The sequence below is a fragment of the Lutra lutra genome, chromosome 11, assembly GCF_902655055.1.
Source record: "Lutra lutra chromosome 11, mLutLut1.2, whole genome shotgun sequence".
Classification (NCBI taxonomy): domain Eukaryota; kingdom Metazoa; phylum Chordata; class Mammalia; order Carnivora; family Mustelidae; genus Lutra; species Lutra lutra.
This window is the reverse complement of record NC_062288.1, coordinates 102,306,143-102,325,350: the sequence shown is the minus strand read 5'-3', so window position 1 is coordinate 102,325,350 and position 19,208 is coordinate 102,306,143. Positions and strand designations below refer to the sequence as shown.

At 49.9% G+C, this 19,208-nt stretch overlaps 1 protein-coding gene and 1 pseudogene across 2 annotated transcripts in view; both read left to right on the top strand.

Annotated features, from left to right (window-relative positions):
* Positions 1-9,587: 9,587 nt before the first annotated feature.
* On the top strand, positions 9,588-9,669 carry LOC125081492 (uncharacterized; annotated as a pseudogene).
* A 1,806-nt stretch (positions 9,670-11,475) lies between these two features.
* The window catches only part of ZNF777 (zinc finger protein 777), a 29,445-nt gene continuing 21,712 nt past the window's right edge, over positions 11,476-19,208 (top strand). The window contains exons 1-3 of one of the 2 annotated variants that reach the window (XM_047695345.1): positions 11,476-11,623; positions 16,304-17,155; positions 18,119-18,245. In XM_047695345.1, coding sequence (XP_047551301.1) covers positions 16,319-17,155; positions 18,119-18,245 — 964 coding nt within the window. In that variant the 5' untranslated portion in view covers positions 11,476-11,623; positions 16,304-16,318. Of the gene's footprint in view, positions 11,624-11,783; positions 12,392-16,303; positions 17,156-18,118; positions 18,246-19,208 lie in introns of those variants that run through there. The other variant, XM_047695342.1, reaches the window with a different exon arrangement.

Here is a 19,208-nt window from a genome sequence, read left to right as displayed (position 1 = left end):
CACTCGGTGAACAGTTAGGAAGACCAGGTCAGCACCTTGGGCTGGGGGCCCCCCCACTTAGTCCAGAGCACTTCTGTCTCTTCTGGTCTTAGTGTCCTCTTGCTGCTAGGAAAAAGGACCACAAGCTTTGTGGCTTAAGCCAGGAGAGATCTGTTTCATACTTCTAGAGGTCAGAAGTCCAAACTGAACTTTAGGAGGCTAAAAAGGTGTCAGCAGGGCTGCGTTCCTCCTGGGTCCAGTGAAGAATCCACGGCCTCGCCTTCTCCCACTTGTAGAGGCCACGCTTGGTTCATGGCCCTCATCTCCCGTGGCAGTCATTCCAAGCTCTGCTTCTATCATCACATCGTTTTCTGACCCGGACTCTCCTGCCTCCCTCTCAGAATCTTGCACCAGACTCTGCGCCCACCAGGATAATCCAGAAAAATCACTTCATTTAGAGATCCTAAATTAATCACACCTGCAAAGTCCCTTTCGCCATGTGAGGCACTATCATTTTTTTTTTAATTTTGTTTATTTTAGAGAACGAGAGAGAGAGAAAGCACAGGCAGGGGTGGAGGGACAGAGGGAGAAGCAGACTCCCCACCAAGCAGAGAGCTGGACACGGGGCTCAATCTAGGACCCCAGGATCATGACCTGAGACATAGACAGATGCTTAACAGACTGAGCCACCCAGACACCCCGTGTAAGGCACCATACTCACAGGTTCTAGGGATTAGGATATGGACTCTTTGGGGGGTGGTGTTCGGCTTACTACACATTCCAAATCCCAGGGCAATCCCCAACTCCTGTCTAAGGCCAGGCCAAGTCCTCCATGAAATGTCCTACGTTCTGGCATCAAAGTGATGTGCTTAAGTGAGAAAGCTTGATGGTCGTCATGCCCTGCCCCTCCCTCATCTCAGCCACCCTCTGCTGCCCATGGAAACGTACCCATCTGCGGCCCGCCTCCTCCCGACATCTTTCTTTAATCTTTCTGTGACTTCATACTTGTCCAAAGATGGTCCCCATCCCTTTCGACTTTCCGTTGTTCCGTAGCAGCGCTGTATCTTTGTCCTGTTCCCAGGCGGACTTAAGAGGGGTCAACCGTACCATAACCATTGCAACAGCGTCAAGACCAGTGAGGACGGGGCTGGCCCCTTTAACTATTACTCTATTTTGTCTCCATTCTCGGGCAGATACCCCTCCCTCTCGAGGTTCCTGTTACCTTCTCTCTCTCCTCTCTGTCGTTTGTCAGTCTTTATTCCACATCACTGAAGGCTCACCAAAATCCTCCTGGACCTCAAGGGTGGAACTCCCAGCCCATCCTGCCCCCACTCCGTCCCTATTACAGATCCGGGGTGACCTTTCTAACTGGGAAATCTGAGCACTCTCACTCCCTGGCTTAAAGCCCTTCAATGACCCCTATGACCTACTGCTGAAAATCCCAATTTTAGGCCTGCATAGCCGACCCCTCATGAGGACAGCTTCCCCGTATATTCATCTTCTGCCTAGACTGAACTACCTCTTCCCTGAGCACTATGCTGTTCCATGTCTCTGCACATGCTGTTCCCACTTCATGCCATTGCTCCCCCCATTGGCTCCACAGTGCACCTGGTACACTCCTTACCCCTCAGGAGATCGCTCAGCATCACCAGCCGTCCCTGGTCTCTGCAGGCGGCAGTGATGCCTCCCCTGTTTCTCATAGACCCTTGTTCGCACTCCTTCGGTCTTCACATTAGACTCTCCCCTACTTTGTATATAATGTGTCCCTGGAAATGTTATAAAGGTGTATGTATAAAGACGAGGCAGAACACTTACACAAATCCTAAGGCAGGCTTTATTCCCTGACAGCTAGAAACAAAGTTCCTGATTTGACGTGATTGTCAAGCTCCTTTTAAGCCAGAGTCTTGTGCAAATTATACATGATTACTTAAACACATTAAAAGCGCCACTTAGGGGGCGCCTGGGTGGCTCAGTGGGTTAAGCCACTGCCTTCGGCTCAGGTCATGATCCCAGGTCCTGGGTTCAAGCCCCGCATTGGGCTTTCTGCTTGGCAGGGAGCCTGCTTCCTCCTCTCTCTCTGCCTGCCTCTCTGCCTACTTGTGATTTCTCTCTGTCAAATAAATAAATAAAATCTTAAAAAAAAAATAAAAATAAAAAAAATAAAAAAAATTAAAGCGCCACTTAGGCATTAAACATATACACTTAAATAATCTGTCTTTAAAAATAGGGCAAAAAGGAATAAATGCAAATATTGTGGGTTGTAGAACCTGATAGAAACATCTGCAAATTCCAGATGGGATATAATAAACATAATTTTAAATACGGAGCTCAGAAAGGAATAAAGGGAAATCCTAGTATACCAGAAATGAAGGCAAAACTACATCCAGGTTGTAAGCAGGTGAACAGTGGCTGCGTCTAACAGGGTGGGGTGAAGAGAAGGGTATAGAGGCCTTGGGCCCGTGAAGATCAGAGTTTGAGCTGACGCTTCATCCAGAGAAAGTCCTCTAAAGACCTCGACTTCAGAAAATACATTGTTCAGAAAAAATACACCCAACTCCAAAAGATGATGTGTTGGGTGGTCCTCAGGAAGCAGATGCTGAAACATAGTTTCAGACAACAGGACATTGTGCTGGCTTCAGCCACACACATACTGAAGTGCAGGACGTTTACTGCACAATGACGCTATAAATGGTAAAGGCAGAAGGAAGCAGGATTTTGCAGACAAAGTCTCAGAGCAGGACACAGACCTAACATCCATGGAAGGGAAGAAGAGTGCAAGCAGGTTTGGGCAGCAGGAACAAAACATACTTTGTGGTTCTGACAGAGTTTGAGCCAACCAAAGGATTCTAGAGCAAATAATTCGTTTGGGGAGTCCTGTGTTGAGCGGAAATGCCCAGACCCTCGCACTCTACCTGCTCCCTCACTGGTTGGTGCTGCCCAAGAACAGCATGGACTTAGCTTGAAAGCCAAGGCATTTCCTGAAGGCATTAATGACTGGAGCTGTGGGCTAACTGCATTCTTTGTAGCTGGACAGTAAATTCTGAAAGATCTGTGTGGCAGAACACCATGGCCGTCACAAATGACAAAAAGCTTATGCCTCGGGCTGGGCTCTGGGTGATGGCAGTGGGCAGGGCAGCATCATCATTAAGAATCTAAAACCACAGCTTGTACATCATGGAGGCTGGGATCCAAATTTACATTACCCACAGGGCTGGCCAATTGACATAAAACCTGGACAAGGGCCAATGAGAGCACTTATGGTTTCCGGCTGAGGAAATGCCAAAACAGGAGGAACTATCCCACAGTCCAGACCACGAGTCTGGCTCACTATAAGCTCACAATCACAAATTACAAAACCCACAAGGACACAGTCCACCATTAGTGAGACTACAACAAACACCGGGATCAAAATCTAAGAACCTGAATTCATGTACAGATTATTCAAGATAGCATGTAACATGGATAGTTTTATAATGTACCAAAAACTAACAGAGAGCAGAAAGTAGAAGAAGCAGCATGGGAAAAACCTGGTAAATAGAACAAATCAAACCTTAAGAAAAAGCAAGATACTATTAAAAAGAAAGTAACATTTGAAAAAAACAAAACAATTTCTGGAAATAAAAGTCACTGAAATTTTTAAAACTCAGCAGACTGTTTAAACAGTTGACCAAGACACAGCTGAAAAGAATTAGTGAAATGAGCTACAGATGAGAAAAATACCCAGAATGAAAGACAGAGAAAATCATGAATGGAGATATATGATATGTTTAAGAGCATAGACAAAAACACCTTCCATACACTTATCTAAACAGATTTTCTCATCTAGAAAGAAATAATTAAGAAATTAGGAGGAAATACATTTTTAAAAGAACGGCAGGCAATCTCCAAGACTTGGAAGACATAAATCCTCAAATTCAAGAGGCCCAAAGGTAAAGTCACACATTAAAAAAATTGTGGTGAAGGGCGCCTGGGTAGCTCAGTGGGTTAAAGCCTCTGCCTTCTGCTCTGGCCATGATCCCAGGGTCCTGGGATCGAGCCCCGCATCAGGCTCTCTGCTCAGCGGGGAGCCTGCTTCCCCCCGTCTCCTTGCCTGCCTCTCTGCCTACTTGTGATCTCTGTCTTTCAAATAAATAAATAAAATCTTTTTAAAAATTAAAAATAAATAAAAAATAAAAAAATCGTGGTGAAACTAGAACCACCAAAAACAAAAGGAAAATCCTAAAAGCTGCCAGAGAAAAAGACAGATTGACATGAAAGGAAAAGGAGTCAAAGAAGACTGTAGAATCTTCTAAGACAATAACAGAGGTCAGAAGACAATGAGCTAACACCTGCAAAGTGGTGAGGGGAAAACCGTCAACCTAGATTTTGTACCCTGCTCAATTATCGCACACAACCAATGCCAAATAAAGACGTTTGTTAGAAGATAAAAACTGAGAAGGAAGCAGTCATAGACCCTCACCGATAAACAACTGAGGACTGTCTTTGGGAAGAAGAAACTTAAACCCAGTACGGAGGAGGAGCAATCATAAGGAGAATCATGAGGGGGGGAACATAGTAAATATGGGTGTATATTAACATACGTGGACTTTGTAAAACAATAATAAAGATAAATTTGGAAGATACAAAACCAAGTATCTACGACACCGGACAGCGTGCAAGACAGAGCAGGAGGCCAGTGAAAGCATCCTGTGGTCCTTGTGATTTCCAGAGAAGGGCAATCATACATATTTGTAAGTCAATCAGACCTACTTAAATGTTCATAATAGGCCCTGAAAGAATAGGAGTAGAGTGGCTCCTAGCAGAGGGAGGGAGGGTGAATTAGGAAAACTTGATTCATCTAACAGACGGGGGGAAGGGGCAACGTTATGGTAAAGATCACAAAATAAGGTGACAGAAAAAAATCCAAATAGGTCTCTCTATTCACTATGAATAGAAAAATAAGTTCATCAGTCGAAACACACATTGTCAGGTTGTAAAGCTGAACAAAGATCCATCTCTATGCGTTGAAGTTGTAGTGAGAAATATCCGTTGGGGCATAAATCTTCTATTCTCCAGCGACGGCCCCGTGATTGCACATGTCAGCCCTCCTCTCAGTGGCTATTTGGTACCATGATGACATGTTGTCAAAAGTCCAAAATGTTTCATAACTTGCCCTCACCAGAAAAGTCTCATTCCGGCCTCAGTCTGAACCCTATTTGAACTTCAGTGGCAATCTCAGGCAGAACGCGTGTCCCCTCCACCCCAGTTCGGGCTCGATCTGTCTGGGGTCCCAGCAGCTTGGGGTGCAGAGAGCCACAAGGGCTAGTCCTCAAATCCTTCCTCCTTTCTCTCTACGGTCTTCCCACACTTCATCTGGATTCCAACTTGGGTCTTCACAAAGCCTCACTTTTGGCCAATGCATGGAGAGTTCCAGAAGGACATGAAGGAGGACATGCTCGTGTGTGTTGCCATAGAAACTTCAGTTTGGTTCCGCCTGGGATTGTGGGGCTCGACTGGTACAGTGGAGTCCAGGAGGGGGGATTGGGGTAGTACTCAGCTTTACCCTCAATTCCTCTGACATGGAGAAGCATTTCCAGAGGGATATCAAGAAATGTCTGCCCCTGACTCTGCCCAGAAATGGCCCCCCATGATGTGGTCTGTGGCATGTGGGCACCCCAGGGGTCCCCCACCTCCCACCTGCTGTGCTTCCGCTGCAAGAGGGCAAGGAAGTGGCTTGGGTCTTATATTGCTCCACTGGGGTTTGAGCGGAACTGGAGCAGAGTGGGACTAGCCCTTCCTTTTCCCTGTGATGTCTTTAAGCCTTCAATAATCTCTACATTAAAAGCCATCTGTGGGGGACGCCTGGGTGGCTCAGTTGGTTAAGCAGCTGCCTTCGGCTCAGGTCATGATCCCAGCGTCCTGGGATCGAGTCCCACATCGGGCTCCTTGCTTGGCGGGGAGCCTGCTTCTCCCTCTGCCTCTGCCTGCCATTCTGTCTGCCTGTGCTCGCTCTCTCTCCCTCTCTCTCTGACAAAAAAAAAAAAAAAAAAAAAAAAAGCCATCTGTGGGGCGCCTGGGTGTCTCAGTTGGTTAAGCGTCTGCCTTCGGCTCAGGTCATGATCCTAGGGTCCTGGGATCGAGTCCCACATCGGGCTCTCTGCTCTGTGGGGAATCTGCTTCTCCCTCTGCCTGCCTCTCCCCCTGTTTGTGCGCATTTGTTCTCTCTCTCTCTCTCTCTGTCAAATAAAATCTTAAAAAAAAAATAAAACTTTTAAAAAGCCGTCTGCCTCCATGTGCCAGTGTGCTCGCAGACTTCGGGGACTTTGGGGGACACAGAGCAAGGGCTCCTCTTCTTCCCTATGAAGGAAGAGGGAGCCTAGAAAGAGCAATGAGCGAAGTCCTGGGCTCCACAGAGGACACTGACTGCTCAGGAAGGGGAGGATGGCCAACAACGGCCTTCTCTCTAGTCCTCTTTGTGTGTGCACGTGCATGTAGAGGGGGTATCAGCTCCAAGGGGTGCTTCCTGGTAAAGCTCTGCAGGAGAGTGACTGTCCCAGCTCCTTCTGGCCACAAGAAAGTAAACTGTGGGGGCCTTAGCCTCGATCCCCAGACAAGGACAAAATGACACTTGCCGTCTTGTCACATGCTGTTTTCAAGAGACAAGAGTAGGGATGCCTGGGTGGCTCAGTGGGTTAAGCCGCTGCCTTCAACTCAGGTCATGATCCCAGAGTCCTGGGATCAAGTCCCGCATTGGGCTCCTTGCTCAGCAGGGAGCCTGCCTCCCTCTCTGCCTCTGCCTGCCTCTTTGCCTGCTTGTGTGCTTTCTCTCTCTCTCTTTCTGACATATAAATAAATAAATAAAATCTTCCAAAAAAAAAAAAAAAAAGAGACAAGAGTAAGACTCAAAAGTACAATACGGTGCAAAGTAAAGAGTTGGGGGAGAAAAGCTCCCTTAGCAAACACTCATGTAAAGGAAATGGACTAGTAAATGCCTTTAGACAAAGCAGACATTACTAGGATAAAAAGGATTGCTGTATTATTAAAAAATAATAATAAACTATAATGTACCTAACAGCATGGACTCAGGACACATAAAGCAAACAATGACAGAATTATGATGAAAATTCTGGAAAAAAATCACAATGGGACATTTCTATATACCTCTATTTGATAAAACAAACAAAAATTAGTAAGAATTTAGACTATTTGAAAAACCTATATAACTAATTTTATCCAAACAATTAGAGATTCTATGTTCAAGTATATATGAAATGTTTACAAAAACTGGCTGCAAAGCAAATCACAACAAATTCCAAATAACCAATTCTATTCAGACCCCTTTTCATAATCACAGCATAATAAATTAGAAATAATAAAATACACAAAGTGTAAAAGAGAAGAATGATTTAAGGGGGAAAAACCACCTTTTGCTCCCATTTGTTTTTTATTTTTTTATTTTTTTTTTAAAGATTTTATTTATTTGACAGAGAGAGAGTAGATAGAGAGACAGGCAGAGAGAGAGGGGGAAGCAGGATCCCTGCTGAGCAGAGAGCCTGTCGTGGGGCTCGATCCCAGGACCCTGGGATCCTGACCTGAGCCGAAGGCAGAGGCTTAACCCACTGAGCCACCCAGGTGCCCTTCCCATTTGTTTTTTAAAAAAGGTTTTATTTTTAAGTAATCTCTACACTGAATGTGGGTTCGAGCTCACAACCCCAAGGTCAAGAGTCGCATGCTCTGGGCCTCCTGGGTGACTCAGTCAGTTAAGTGACGCGCTCTTGGTTTTCGGCTCACGATCTCCCGGCTGTGAGATCCAGCCCTACATAGGACTCCGCGCTGAGCATGGAGTCCGCTTCAGATCCTCTCTTGGCCCCCTCAACTGTGTGTGTGCAAGTGCCTGCTCTCTCTCTCTCTCTCTCTCTGATGCTCTCTCAAATAAATAAATAAATAATCTTTTTTTTTTTAAGATTCTATTTATTTATTTGACGGAGATCCCAAGTAGGCAGAGAGGCAGGCAGAGAGAGAAAGAGGAGGAAGCAGGCTCCCTGCAGAGCAGAGAGCCCGATGTGGGGCTCAATCCCAGGACACTGGGATCATGACCTGAGCCTAAGGCAGAGGCTTTAACCCACTGAGCCACCCAGGTGCCCCTAAATAAATAATCTTTAAAAAAAAATTGCATGCTCTACAAACATGTAAGCGAGAGAGCTGCAAGCTTTCGTCTTATCACTGCTTTCCATGTTTGGTTTTTGGGAGAGCCTGGGTGGCTCAGAGGGTTAAGCATCGGCCTTTGGCTCGTGTCATGATCCTGGGATCGAGCCCCGCATCAAACCCCACACTGGGCTCTCTCCTTATTGGGGAGCCTGCTTCTCCCTCTCTCTGTGCCATTCTCCCCCCATTTGTGCTCTCTGGCTCTCTCTGGCTGTCCGTCAAATAAATAAATAAAATCTTTAAAAAAAATACACGTCTGGTTTTTGGAACAATTCCTACTGTAAAAAATTTATAGCAAAAAAGTTCAGATGATTACAGGATATTTATTTAATATCATCAAATATACAACTAGTAATCTTGAGGGGGGAATACACTGAGAGGATATGCAGTTATAAAAGTAACTTCGTGTTAAACATGTCAAAAGGAAGGCATATTTTTATTTTTCCACTTTTCACATATGCTAGAAGACAAAGAAAAATAAATTCAAGCAGCTAATTAACTCTTGGGTGATTGAAGTCTTTCATTTTATTTTGGTAACAAGAAATCCAAAATTAGTACTGAACTTCTCATCTTACATTTGTCTGAAAAAGAATGATCATATATTCATTCATCTAGGTGTTTCTCCGTGGGACAGGAGCTGATTAGTTGATTTCTGGGCCCCATCAAAATTCTAGCTGGCTTAGTTGCAGAAATTCACAAGCTGACCCTAAAATTCAAAGGGAAGTTCAAGGCATCCCAAATGACCCAAAACAATTTTGAAAAACAAGAACAAAGTTAGAGGACTCCCTTCCTGCTGGTAACATTTGGAAACATAAAACATACGCTACCAATAACACAAGGATGGTGGGTAACCTGCCGTAAGATTAACGCACAGATTAACGTAGCGTGGTGAGGGGGTAAAACTCACGGGAGGTAGGCTATTAAAAATTAAAGCTTGGGGCGCCTGGGTGGCTCAGTGGGTTAAGCCTCTGCCTTCGGCTCAGGTCATGATCCCAGGGTCCTGGGATCGAGCCCCGCATCGGGCTCTCTGCTCAGCATGAAGCCTGCTTACTCCTCTCTCTCTCTCTGCCTGCCTCTCTGTCTACTTGTGATCTCTCTCTCTCTGTCAAGATAATAAATAAAAAATAAAATCTTTAAAAAAAAATTAAAGCTGTATGTGTTAAAACTTAGGGCAACCATTAAAAAATGAGGCATAACTAATAATAAGTGTACAGTGAAAACAGAATTACTTAAAAAAGAAATATTCCATCCAAATGCAGGCAAAGAAAGAAGGAACAATAGAAAGAGAAAGAAATTACCGAAGACCTGGAAAACAAAATAAACAACTAGTAAGACGGTCGATGGAAATGCAATCCTATCAGTAAGCATGTTGAGTCTGGTGACAGGGTTCATATCCCTAATAAGTTCTTTTAAAAGCACCTATAAGCTTTGCGCAGTGGCAGTATGGTAGCCAATGAGGTTTATCCGAGGCGCGATTATTGCTAATTAAAAGCACCTATAAACCAGTAAGAGGGGCGCCTGGGTGGCTCAGTGGGTTAAAGCCTCCGCCTTCGGCTCAGGTCGTGATCCCAGGGTCCTGAGATCGAGCCCCGAATCAGGCTCTCTACTCAGCGGGGAGCCAGCTTCCCCACCCCACCCCGCCTACTTGTGATCTCTGTCAAATAAATAAATGAAATCTTAAAAAAAAAAAATAAGAAAAAGACTTCACAACAGAAACACTGGGAAAGGAAATGGAGAGAAAATTTGAAGAAACCAAGTGCCTAGGAAATGTGAAAAGATGTTCCATTCTCTTAATAATCAGGGACATAGAAATATCAATATAGGGGCGCCTGGGTGACTCGGTGGGTTAGGCCTCTGCCTTCATCTCGGGTCATGATCTCAGGGTCCTGGGATGGAGCGTCGCGTCGGGCCTTGGCGGGGAGCCTGCTTCCCCCCCACCTCTCTCTCTCTCTGCCTGCCTGTCTGCCTACTTGTGTGATATCTCTCTCTGTCACATAAATGGATATAATCTTAAAAAAAATATATATCAATATAAAGTAAAGTAACTATCATTTCGATTCAAACTCATCGTGTTGACAAGGTTCAAAGTCCATTATCAATAAGTGTTGGCAAGGCTGTGGAAACCGGACCCCACGCCCCACTGGTGGGAGTGTCACTGGGCACCATCTCACTGGTGAGCAATTTGGTGAATTTAGGGAAGAGGCATGCGCTCCTGTCACCCCCTCTTCTGTGTCTGGGGGTCGCTCCCAGAGAAGCTCAAAATAGGCAATGAGACATGAACACACAAGTTGCTGCCAGCAGGTTTGTTTTCATCCCCGGCGGAGGGGGAAGTAAACTGGACTTTATTTTTTCAATGAAATACTATACGGTGGTTAAAATGAATGAACCAGATATTCTTGTTTAAACAGGACTGTATCTCAAAAACAACGATGCTTACAAAAAAAAAAAAAAAAACTGCAACCTGATATGGAATGAATTACATCATTCACATACACATTTAAAATACCCAAACCAGTGGTATGCCCTGTTTACTGATGCACCAAGACATAGGTGGGATCTCCAACCTCTGGGAAGGGAAGGAAATGGACCAGCCCTGGCCTTATCTGTATCCATAACTTTCCACTTTTAAAGAGACATCTAACTACACTGCCAGCGGACTGAGCCCTGCTCCTGTCGCCTTCTAAGGCAGCTCCACCCCTGGCCTCCCTGGGGTCCCATTAGGTGAACAAAGATATTCTCCTTTTCTTCCCCCTCCCCCACTCAAGTTAGTTGCAGTTGGGTTTTCTCACGTGTATCCAGGAGGCCTGCCTGTACTGTCTCTCTTCCTCGCTGCCCACCCCCCATTTCATTTCTAGTTCTTGCCTCCTGGTAGATGTTCCATAAATATGGGTGTACGTGAACCTGTCCAGGAAAGGGAGCCGCCAACTCCAAGCTCTACCCTTTCTTTTGGGATATCTCTCAAGGTTATAAAGAGCATTCCTGCAAGGGGCTGGAACAGCAACTTGGGGTAAACATGTCCCTTCCCACTCGGCCTCAGTTTCCTCCCAAATGCCGGGTCGGGCCCCTTCCAGCCCTAGCACTCTATGATTCTCGGAATTGTGTCCTCTCCTGTCGAAAACAACACTCGGGCATTTCACAAAAGCACCCAACCCCCTTGTTACCCTTGGAACCACAGTCCGCTTCCCTGGAACCCGGACTGCACAGAGCTGGTCACATGAACCCGGGCTTGCTTTGGTGTGACGGGTTTCTTAGATCCCTTTGTGAGCGCAGGTTTTGAAAGGGAACGACCCGGGTTCTGGGTTTGAGAGGAGCAGGGGGATCCGGCGGGAGGAAGGCTGTCGGAGCCAATCAAGCCGCCTCCAGACCCCAGCACGTCGCCTCGGCCGCGCGCGGCGGTTTGTGCTCGGCTCTCCCGCCTCCGGGTCTCGCCCGAGGCTGCCCGGGGAGGCGAGGACCCCAGGTGAGAGGCCGGGGTCGGGGGGGGCGGCCTGGGGGCGGGTGGGGGGGCAGGCCGCGCGGTTCGGCCCGGGCTCCACGACGGGCTGGCCCGGGGCTCAGGGCGTGTCCGTCGCCGCCCGGCTGCTCGCTCGACACTGTTCGCTCCTACCGGCTGTAGATGGAGCTGTCTGGGTTCCTGCAGCCTCCGACGAGCCTCGGAGTGTTTCTCTTTAAACGGCCTGAGAGGGACATGCCTCCCAGGATGCAGTTTGTATCAACATGGCAGCTGCTGTGCAGCTCCCCTGCTGAAGAGGCGCCGGGACGGCAGCGCAGCTCGCAGCCGGGGCCGGGGCCGGAGCCGGGGTCGCAGCCGCGGCCGCAGAGGGGCCGCGCGCGGGCCGGGGGCCGGTGCTGAGGGCCGGGGCCCAGCTCGCGGCCGGGGCGCAGCCCGCCCGGCCGCCCGCACCGCCGCGCGCCCCGCTCCGACGCCGCCGCCCGGCTCGGCCGCTCCGTCCCCGCCCGCCCTGAGCAGGCCGGGCCCGACGGCCGCGCGAGCCCGGGCGGGGAAGGCAGGGCCGGGCGGGCGCCGCCTGCGGAGAGGCCGGGCGACCGGCCTGCGCGGGGCCGCGCGGCGGCGGCGGCGACTCCGGGCCGGGCCGGACAGCGCACGGCCATGGCCGAGGCGGCCCCGGCTCCGGTGAGGGCGGCCCGCGCGCGCACGGACGCGCGGACACGGGGCCCGGGGGACGGCCTGCGCGTCCCGGGCTCGGCGGCCCGGCCTGGGGTCTCGGTAAGGGACAGAAACGCCGCGACGTGGGGGGTTGGGGGGGTCCGGCGGGCTCGCGCGCCCCTTAACGGGGGCGGCGGTGGGGGGGGGCGGGCTGCGGGATGGGAGTGGGGCCGAGGATCCGGCCGCCGTCCGGGCGAGGCTGCGGGGACGCCGGGGCCTGGCACGCTCGCGGGCCCGGAGGTGGGCGCCCTGGGCGGCGCGCCTCGCTCCCTGCGGAGCCGGCGCTGCGTCCGTCGGGGTTGCCGCCGCACGTTTTCCGCAGAGCTCGCCCCCGCCGAGCCTCCCGCGGCCGGAGCGCGGCGCTGACGCGGCTCTCCCCATTTCGCAGAGCGGAGACACTGAGGCACAGACACCTGGCGGCGACCTGCCCGGCCTGCCCCAAGGTCACGTAGCGAATCATCCGTGGCCCGGTGCCCGCGTCCCCAGAAATGCCAGCTTTCTCGGGCTGCGGGCCTGGACGGGGAGGGGGCGGCTCTGGTGGCGGCCTCCCCTGGGTTAGGGGCCTGGCCCTGAGCGCTGTGGACGCGGCCCGTCGGGGGGGAGGTGACGGCGGGGTGAGAGGCTGGGCAGCGCCCAGCCGAGCCGTTGCGTCGTGGTGAGCAGGTGACCCTCGGGCTCGGGCGCCTGGGCCTCCAGCTTCTGCGTCTGGAGCCCCCCCCCCCCCGCCAGATTTTGGGTGTCCAGACGGATGGGGTCTGGGGAGCGAGCTCCTAAGGGTTTCGTGGCCGATGGTCCTGCTTAGTGGGCCGTTCTTAAAAATCAGCCCTGAGATCTCCCCGCAGACCTGCTCTTTGAGATGCAGTGGCCGTGCTGGAGAGCAGGATGGCTGCTGGGAGTCAGCGCCTGTGAGCCTCAGTTTACTGTTGTGTGGAGGGGGTCGGGATACATGCTTTCTAAAGAGCCTCCCGGTTCAATAAAAATAGTAATCATCTATTGGAAAAATAAAGCAAAATGGAGATTTAAAAATGCCTACCTCTGGGCTTCGGTCTCCAGGGCCCTTGAATGGTATATAATTCTGAGTTAACCACACCGGGTCATTCAAGAAAATGGCATGGCTTTTTTATAAATCGGTATGAATGGTGATGTATTTTTTTCTGCTAATATGCATGAGTCCTGGGGACCCCATCCACTTGGGATGCACGAGGTAGGGAGGGTGGGTTAAATCCTGTGATCTATAGTCTAGAATTCTCCCCTGCCCTCAACAGTTTGAGAATGCAAGCTTATTAATCTTAGATACTATATTTATAGCTCCATTCCTCTCCTTATGCTTAGGGTAAAATTGAGCCACAGGTTTACTGACACGGAGGACATTATAGCAAGGGGCTTTAATTTGGGGGTAGAGGACGGGTATGTTCCTGTGGCCCCCCTCATCCCTCTACAGTCCTCCAAATCTGGAAGTGGAGAGAGCCAGTCTAGTAATAGCAAAGAAATGGTATTTTCCTTTGAGCTCTGATTAGACTAGTTGGTAACCGTATCTTACTCTGCTGGCTTTATGCTTTAGGTACTGTACTGGAGCTTTTTATTATTATGATTAGTTTTTTCATTGTTTTAGTTAAACCCCTGTATTACTCAGGGAGACTAACTTGGCCCCCGGGGATTTTTCCTTCTTCCCATTAGTTGTAGGCAAATACCCTAATCCCCCCTCGAAGGACAGGGCCATAATGTGCCTATTGTGTTCCGATATGCTGGTCATTTCCCCCTGGCATCTGAGGCTCCCGTCCCAGAGGGCTGTCCTGTCTGCCCTCACCTGTGACAAGTTGAGACGTAGCTTGATGAATCTCCAGGTTTTGGGGTCTGTGGACCCCTCGAAAGTGTTTGCAGAATTTTGTGTGTGTGCCCACCTGTGGTTTTGTTTTGTTCTGTTTTGTTAGTTTTTTGAGGAAGAGAATCCACAACTTTCATTAGTTTTCAAAGGGGTCCATGAAATATCTTTATGGGTAAGGCCTTCCCAACCATAGACCCTCCCACAGGTCTATGTTTACTCTCCAGGCTTCTCTGAATTTTAGAGGCAGAAAGGATTCAGAACACTTAACCTGACCTGCTACCTGGGTTGACAGCTGAGGCCCAGAGACAACCTACGGTGTCTGCGGCCAGCCTTTGGTGTGACCTTGGGCGAGCGGGTTGGCCTCTCCACACTTCCACGCCTCCTTATGCTAAGTGTGGGTAACAGGTCTCAGAGTCCCAGTTTCCGAGGGCTTCCTGAGGATGACGTGAGAGATAGCCCTTTGAAATGCTTAACACAGTTCAGGGCGCACAGTAAATGCTGACTAACTGTTAGCTGTTATCTGACTAATAAGCTCTCACATCTGGTTAGCTGCAGAACTATTGGATCATACTACCTCGAGAACATTCCGCCTGCACAGGCCTTCAGTTTCCAATTCTTGGCTTAACGTGTGGTGCTGTCTCGGTGAAGGCCTCGTGAGTGAATGAATGAGCAAATAAAGGAAGGAAAGTGGTGGGAGACACAAATTCGTTGAGACGGCCCTGATAGATGACCGAAGCAATGTCATTCTGTCCCCTAACATTGTTTTTTCACGTGACCCAGTCATCTGTATTGTTCATTCATTCAGCAGACGTTCATTGAGCACATACTGTGTGTCAGACTGGATCTGCTCCCTTTCAAACGAAGAGAATGGGGATTCCAGTTACATTAAAGATCACTTGTACGTGGCACAGCAGTGGGTCCTTCAACAGATTGGTTGAAGGGAGATACAAGCAAATGGATAAACATGTTATAGAAGAACTTCTGTTCGGTTCCGATAGCGCTGTTGACGGGCTCAGTAAACCCAGAGCGGGGCCGCTCAGAAGATCTTGGCTTCACCTCCTGGTGACCCAAGAATTCTCCCAACACGGATGCGGCCGAGGGGACGGGCAGAGAGCGAATAATGAAAATCCCCAAAGGAGTCAGCCTTTACTTCAGTTCTAGTCCCCCCACCAGTTTTGACGGGAGTCACAGAATGGCTGACTTCCGCTCCATTTCCAGCCTCTCCAGGCCTTTGCTCCTCGTCGCCCACCTCACGGACCACAGGGAGGGACTCAGACCACCAGAGCACACCTCCTGCAGTGGGGACCATCGGCCCCGGGCACTTGGGCTCCCGCGTACAAGGGGCTGAACTGCTGTCCCCTGGCCTGGCTCGGGCAGGGTCTCTCCTCTCTCTGTCGGCCTGGGATACCCAGAAGCCCATTCAGCCTCTCTCCATAGACATGCTTGGAGAAATTATATTGATAAGTCCACAATTCAGCTTTTCTCAGAGTCAGGGAAACTTAAGGTTTCCCTTAAGACAGAGGGCACAGGGACTGCCCGCTAATACAAGCAGGAGCAGTGGGGCCAGATGTCAAGTTCGTCATCGAGGGAAGTCCTTTAATAGCCCTGGCCCCACTGGGGTCTCCTTCCACTTTGCTGGGAGTCTGGGGGTCCTAACGGTGCCCGGCCCTGACAGTTCTGCTCTTTTGGTTTACAAAGTCTTACTTTCTTTGATGCTCCGTGCTCAAACTCAGTGAGGTGGCAGGTGTGTCAGATACTGTCTTTGTGTTACGGGCAAGGACACCGAGAACAGAGAGGCTGAGGGAGCTGGCAGCAGTCGGCCTGAAGAGGACCAAGAACAGAGGCCTATATCTTTTCCTCTCGTCTACTTCTAGTCCTGGGTGGTCCCTGTGAGATGTGTGTTGTGAAGAAAGAGACAGCTCTACCAACACAGAAGGTGGCCACCTTTTCTTTGTTGTTAATAATAGTTTTATAATTGATACCTAAATCAGCTCTAGGCTCTCAAGAGTCCAGAGACTCGTGTCCACGCAATGTATCTTATTACCAGGAAACCCACGACCCTTTTCAGTGGGTGCCGATCTTTGGCATTTACTTTGCCATCTGGATTCTGTGGCCTTCAATCCTGTCCTTTCTCTCCTTGAACACAGGTCCAGCAGCTGGACATGGAGACCCAACGCTCGTCACCTCTGTCATTCCCCAATGTTCTGCAAGAAGAAACGCCGCGTCAGGCCCCTGCCGGAATCCCCCGAGAAACTCTGTTCCAGTCCCGTGTTCTTCCCCACAAAGAGATTCCTTCTTCGTCTCCCCCCATTCCCCGACAAGGCTCCCTGCCCCAGACTCCCAAGCTAGAGACCTCTGGCCGAATGCCGCATGTTCTCCAGAAGGGACCCTCACTCCTGTATCCGGCCGCTTCTGAGCAAGAGACTCATCTCCAGGGTCCCCTGACTTCCCAAGAAGAGACCCAGTATCCACCCCCAGCTGCTGCTGAGCAAGAAATATCACTTCTCTCCCACTCCACCCCCCACCAAGAAGCCCCACTCCACTCGCCTGAAGTTCCCGAGAAAGACCCCCTGACCCTTTCCCCCACAGTTCCAGAGACTGACATGGACCCCCTGCTTCAGAGCCCTGTTTCCCAAAAAGACACTCCCTTCCAGATCTCTTCTGCAGCCCAGAAGGACACACCACTCCCTACGGCGGAGATCACCCGCTTGGCCGTGTGGGCTGCCGTCCAAGCGGTGGAGAGGAAACTGGAGGCCCAGGCCATGCGGCTCCTGACCCTGGAGGGGCGGACGGGGACGGCCGAGAAGAAGCTGGCGGACTGCGAGAAGACGGCCGTGGAGTTTGCAAACCACCTGGAGAGCAAGTGGGTTGTGCTGGGGACCCTGCTGCAGGAGTACGGGCTGCTGCAGAGGCGGCTGGAGAACATGGAGAACCTGCTGAAAAACCGAAATTTCTGGATCCTGCGCCTGCCCCCGGGAAGCAATGGAGAGGTCCCCAAGGTAAAGCCGTCCCAACTGGGGCCTCCCAAGGAGGGATCCGAATTGCATGTGTTTTAGGAATTTCATATAAAAGAAGGAAGAAGAGGTGGTTAAGGAGACATATAATGATACCTAGTTGCCAGCATGACTTCACCAAGCACAAGACACGCCAACGTCACGTTTGTCCTGTTGGTTAAGCCGTGGGTGAACAGGTCAGAGGACCTCCTAGTGATCAGGGATAGTCAGTTCTGAAGGGCGTTCAGTTCACAGTGAGTGGGACTTGGTGTGAACGTTGGGAGTTCACTGTCAGAGGTGGACGGAGACCTTGGTGGAAGGTTCCAGGGCTCTGTCCTGCTCCACGTTTTTAACAGTTGACTTAGAAATTATGTTAATGCCAGTAAATATGTGATTTCGAGAAGTATCCTAAAAAACTAGAGAATAGTTAGGTTTTAATATTATTTTCCCAGAAAATCTTGAACTTGAATGTGGGCTGGTTTTCTTTCTGTTCTTTGTGTGTTGTCCCTGTACATAGCCTTATGTAGGGACGGGACTTGGACTGTATTCTTTATGCCAGCCCTTCTCAAATGTTAGTGTGGCGATCTTACTAAATGCAGAATCTGATTTAGTGGGTCTAGATTGGGGCCTGGGGGTCTGCATTTCTAGCAAATTCCCCGGTATCATTGCTGCTGGTCTGCAGACCATGCTTTGTAGCTGCAAGGATTATCCCATTAGACAGAAAAACAGACCAGACAAAACGAGACCCTTACTCTGTGGGGCCAGGACAGTGGCTGAAGTCAGGCCAGATTTCTAGAGAGGTCTGTGGTGAAGACCCACCGCGGCCGTTGGGCCTTTCCCACTGCAGTCCTGGGAGAAGGGGATTGAGCCAGGGCATGGGGCTGAGAGCCATTCGTTGCCTTGGGATTTGGCAGCTGAGGGCCCGTGACTGCTGTCCAGGTGGTCCAAGCTGAGTTTGTGTGGTTCCAGGTTCCTGTCACCTTCGACGATGTCGCCGTCCACTTCTCCGAGCAGGAGTGGGGGAACCTGTCCGAGTGGCAGAAGGAGCTCTACAAGAATGTGATGCGGGGCAACTACGAGTCTCTGGTTTCTATGGGTAAGGAGAAGGTTCACCCACGCTGGGGGGCTTCCTTGACACAAGCCTGAGGTTCATTTGGAGACATGGGGAGTTCTGAGTGTCAGTCCTACCAATAATCAGAAACAAGAAAAACTAAATTTCAGTTTTTCTAACAACTGGTTCACAACCAGTTAGAACAAACGCCCCCAGGCACCAGGGTAGCAGAGATGAGGACAGTGTGTAGACAGAGCACCACTCCACTGAGAAGCCACGGGGACAGGTGGAAAGGAGACAGACGTCAGGGTCCCACCTCTACATTATTTTCTCCTGGCTTTGTACGTATATGTTTAATGAGTCTGTCCAAGAAATTGTTACAAAGCAGAGTGTGAAGGGCTTTATGAGAATCAAGTTACTTAATCCCCGCTTCTCCCAAGAGGGCGCTGGGACAGGTATGAGCCCTCACTCCCCTTCGCCCATTCAGGTGACTGAACACTGTCACTGATGGAGAGCCTACGTCCCCCGGGTTCTTATCTCCTCTGTGCAGAGAAGAGGCTGTGACCCGGGGGGGTCGATGCTCATGCTGGGTTCCACCAGCAAGTCACAGTCTCACCAAGGACTCTCTTCCCCAGAAGTCTGTGCATTCTTGTTGTTTCCATTAATAAGAGTATTTCAGGAGGAAATCCTGGGAAAATATACTTCATTTTTATTTTTATTTTTTTTTTTTAAGATTTTATTTATTTATTTGACAGAGAGAAATCACAAGCAGGCAGAGAGGCAGGCAGAGAGAGAGGAGGAAGCAGGCTCCCCACTGAGCAGAAAGCCCGATGCGGGGCTTGAACCCAGGACCTGGGATCATGACCTGAGCCGAAGGCAGCGGCTTAACCCACTGAGCCACCCAGGCGCCCCCTATACTTCATTTTTATATATATCACTCTGTCTGGTGTGGGGAACTCTTTGGGCACACAAAAAAAAGTTAGGAAAACATTTACATGTGCAAGTCTA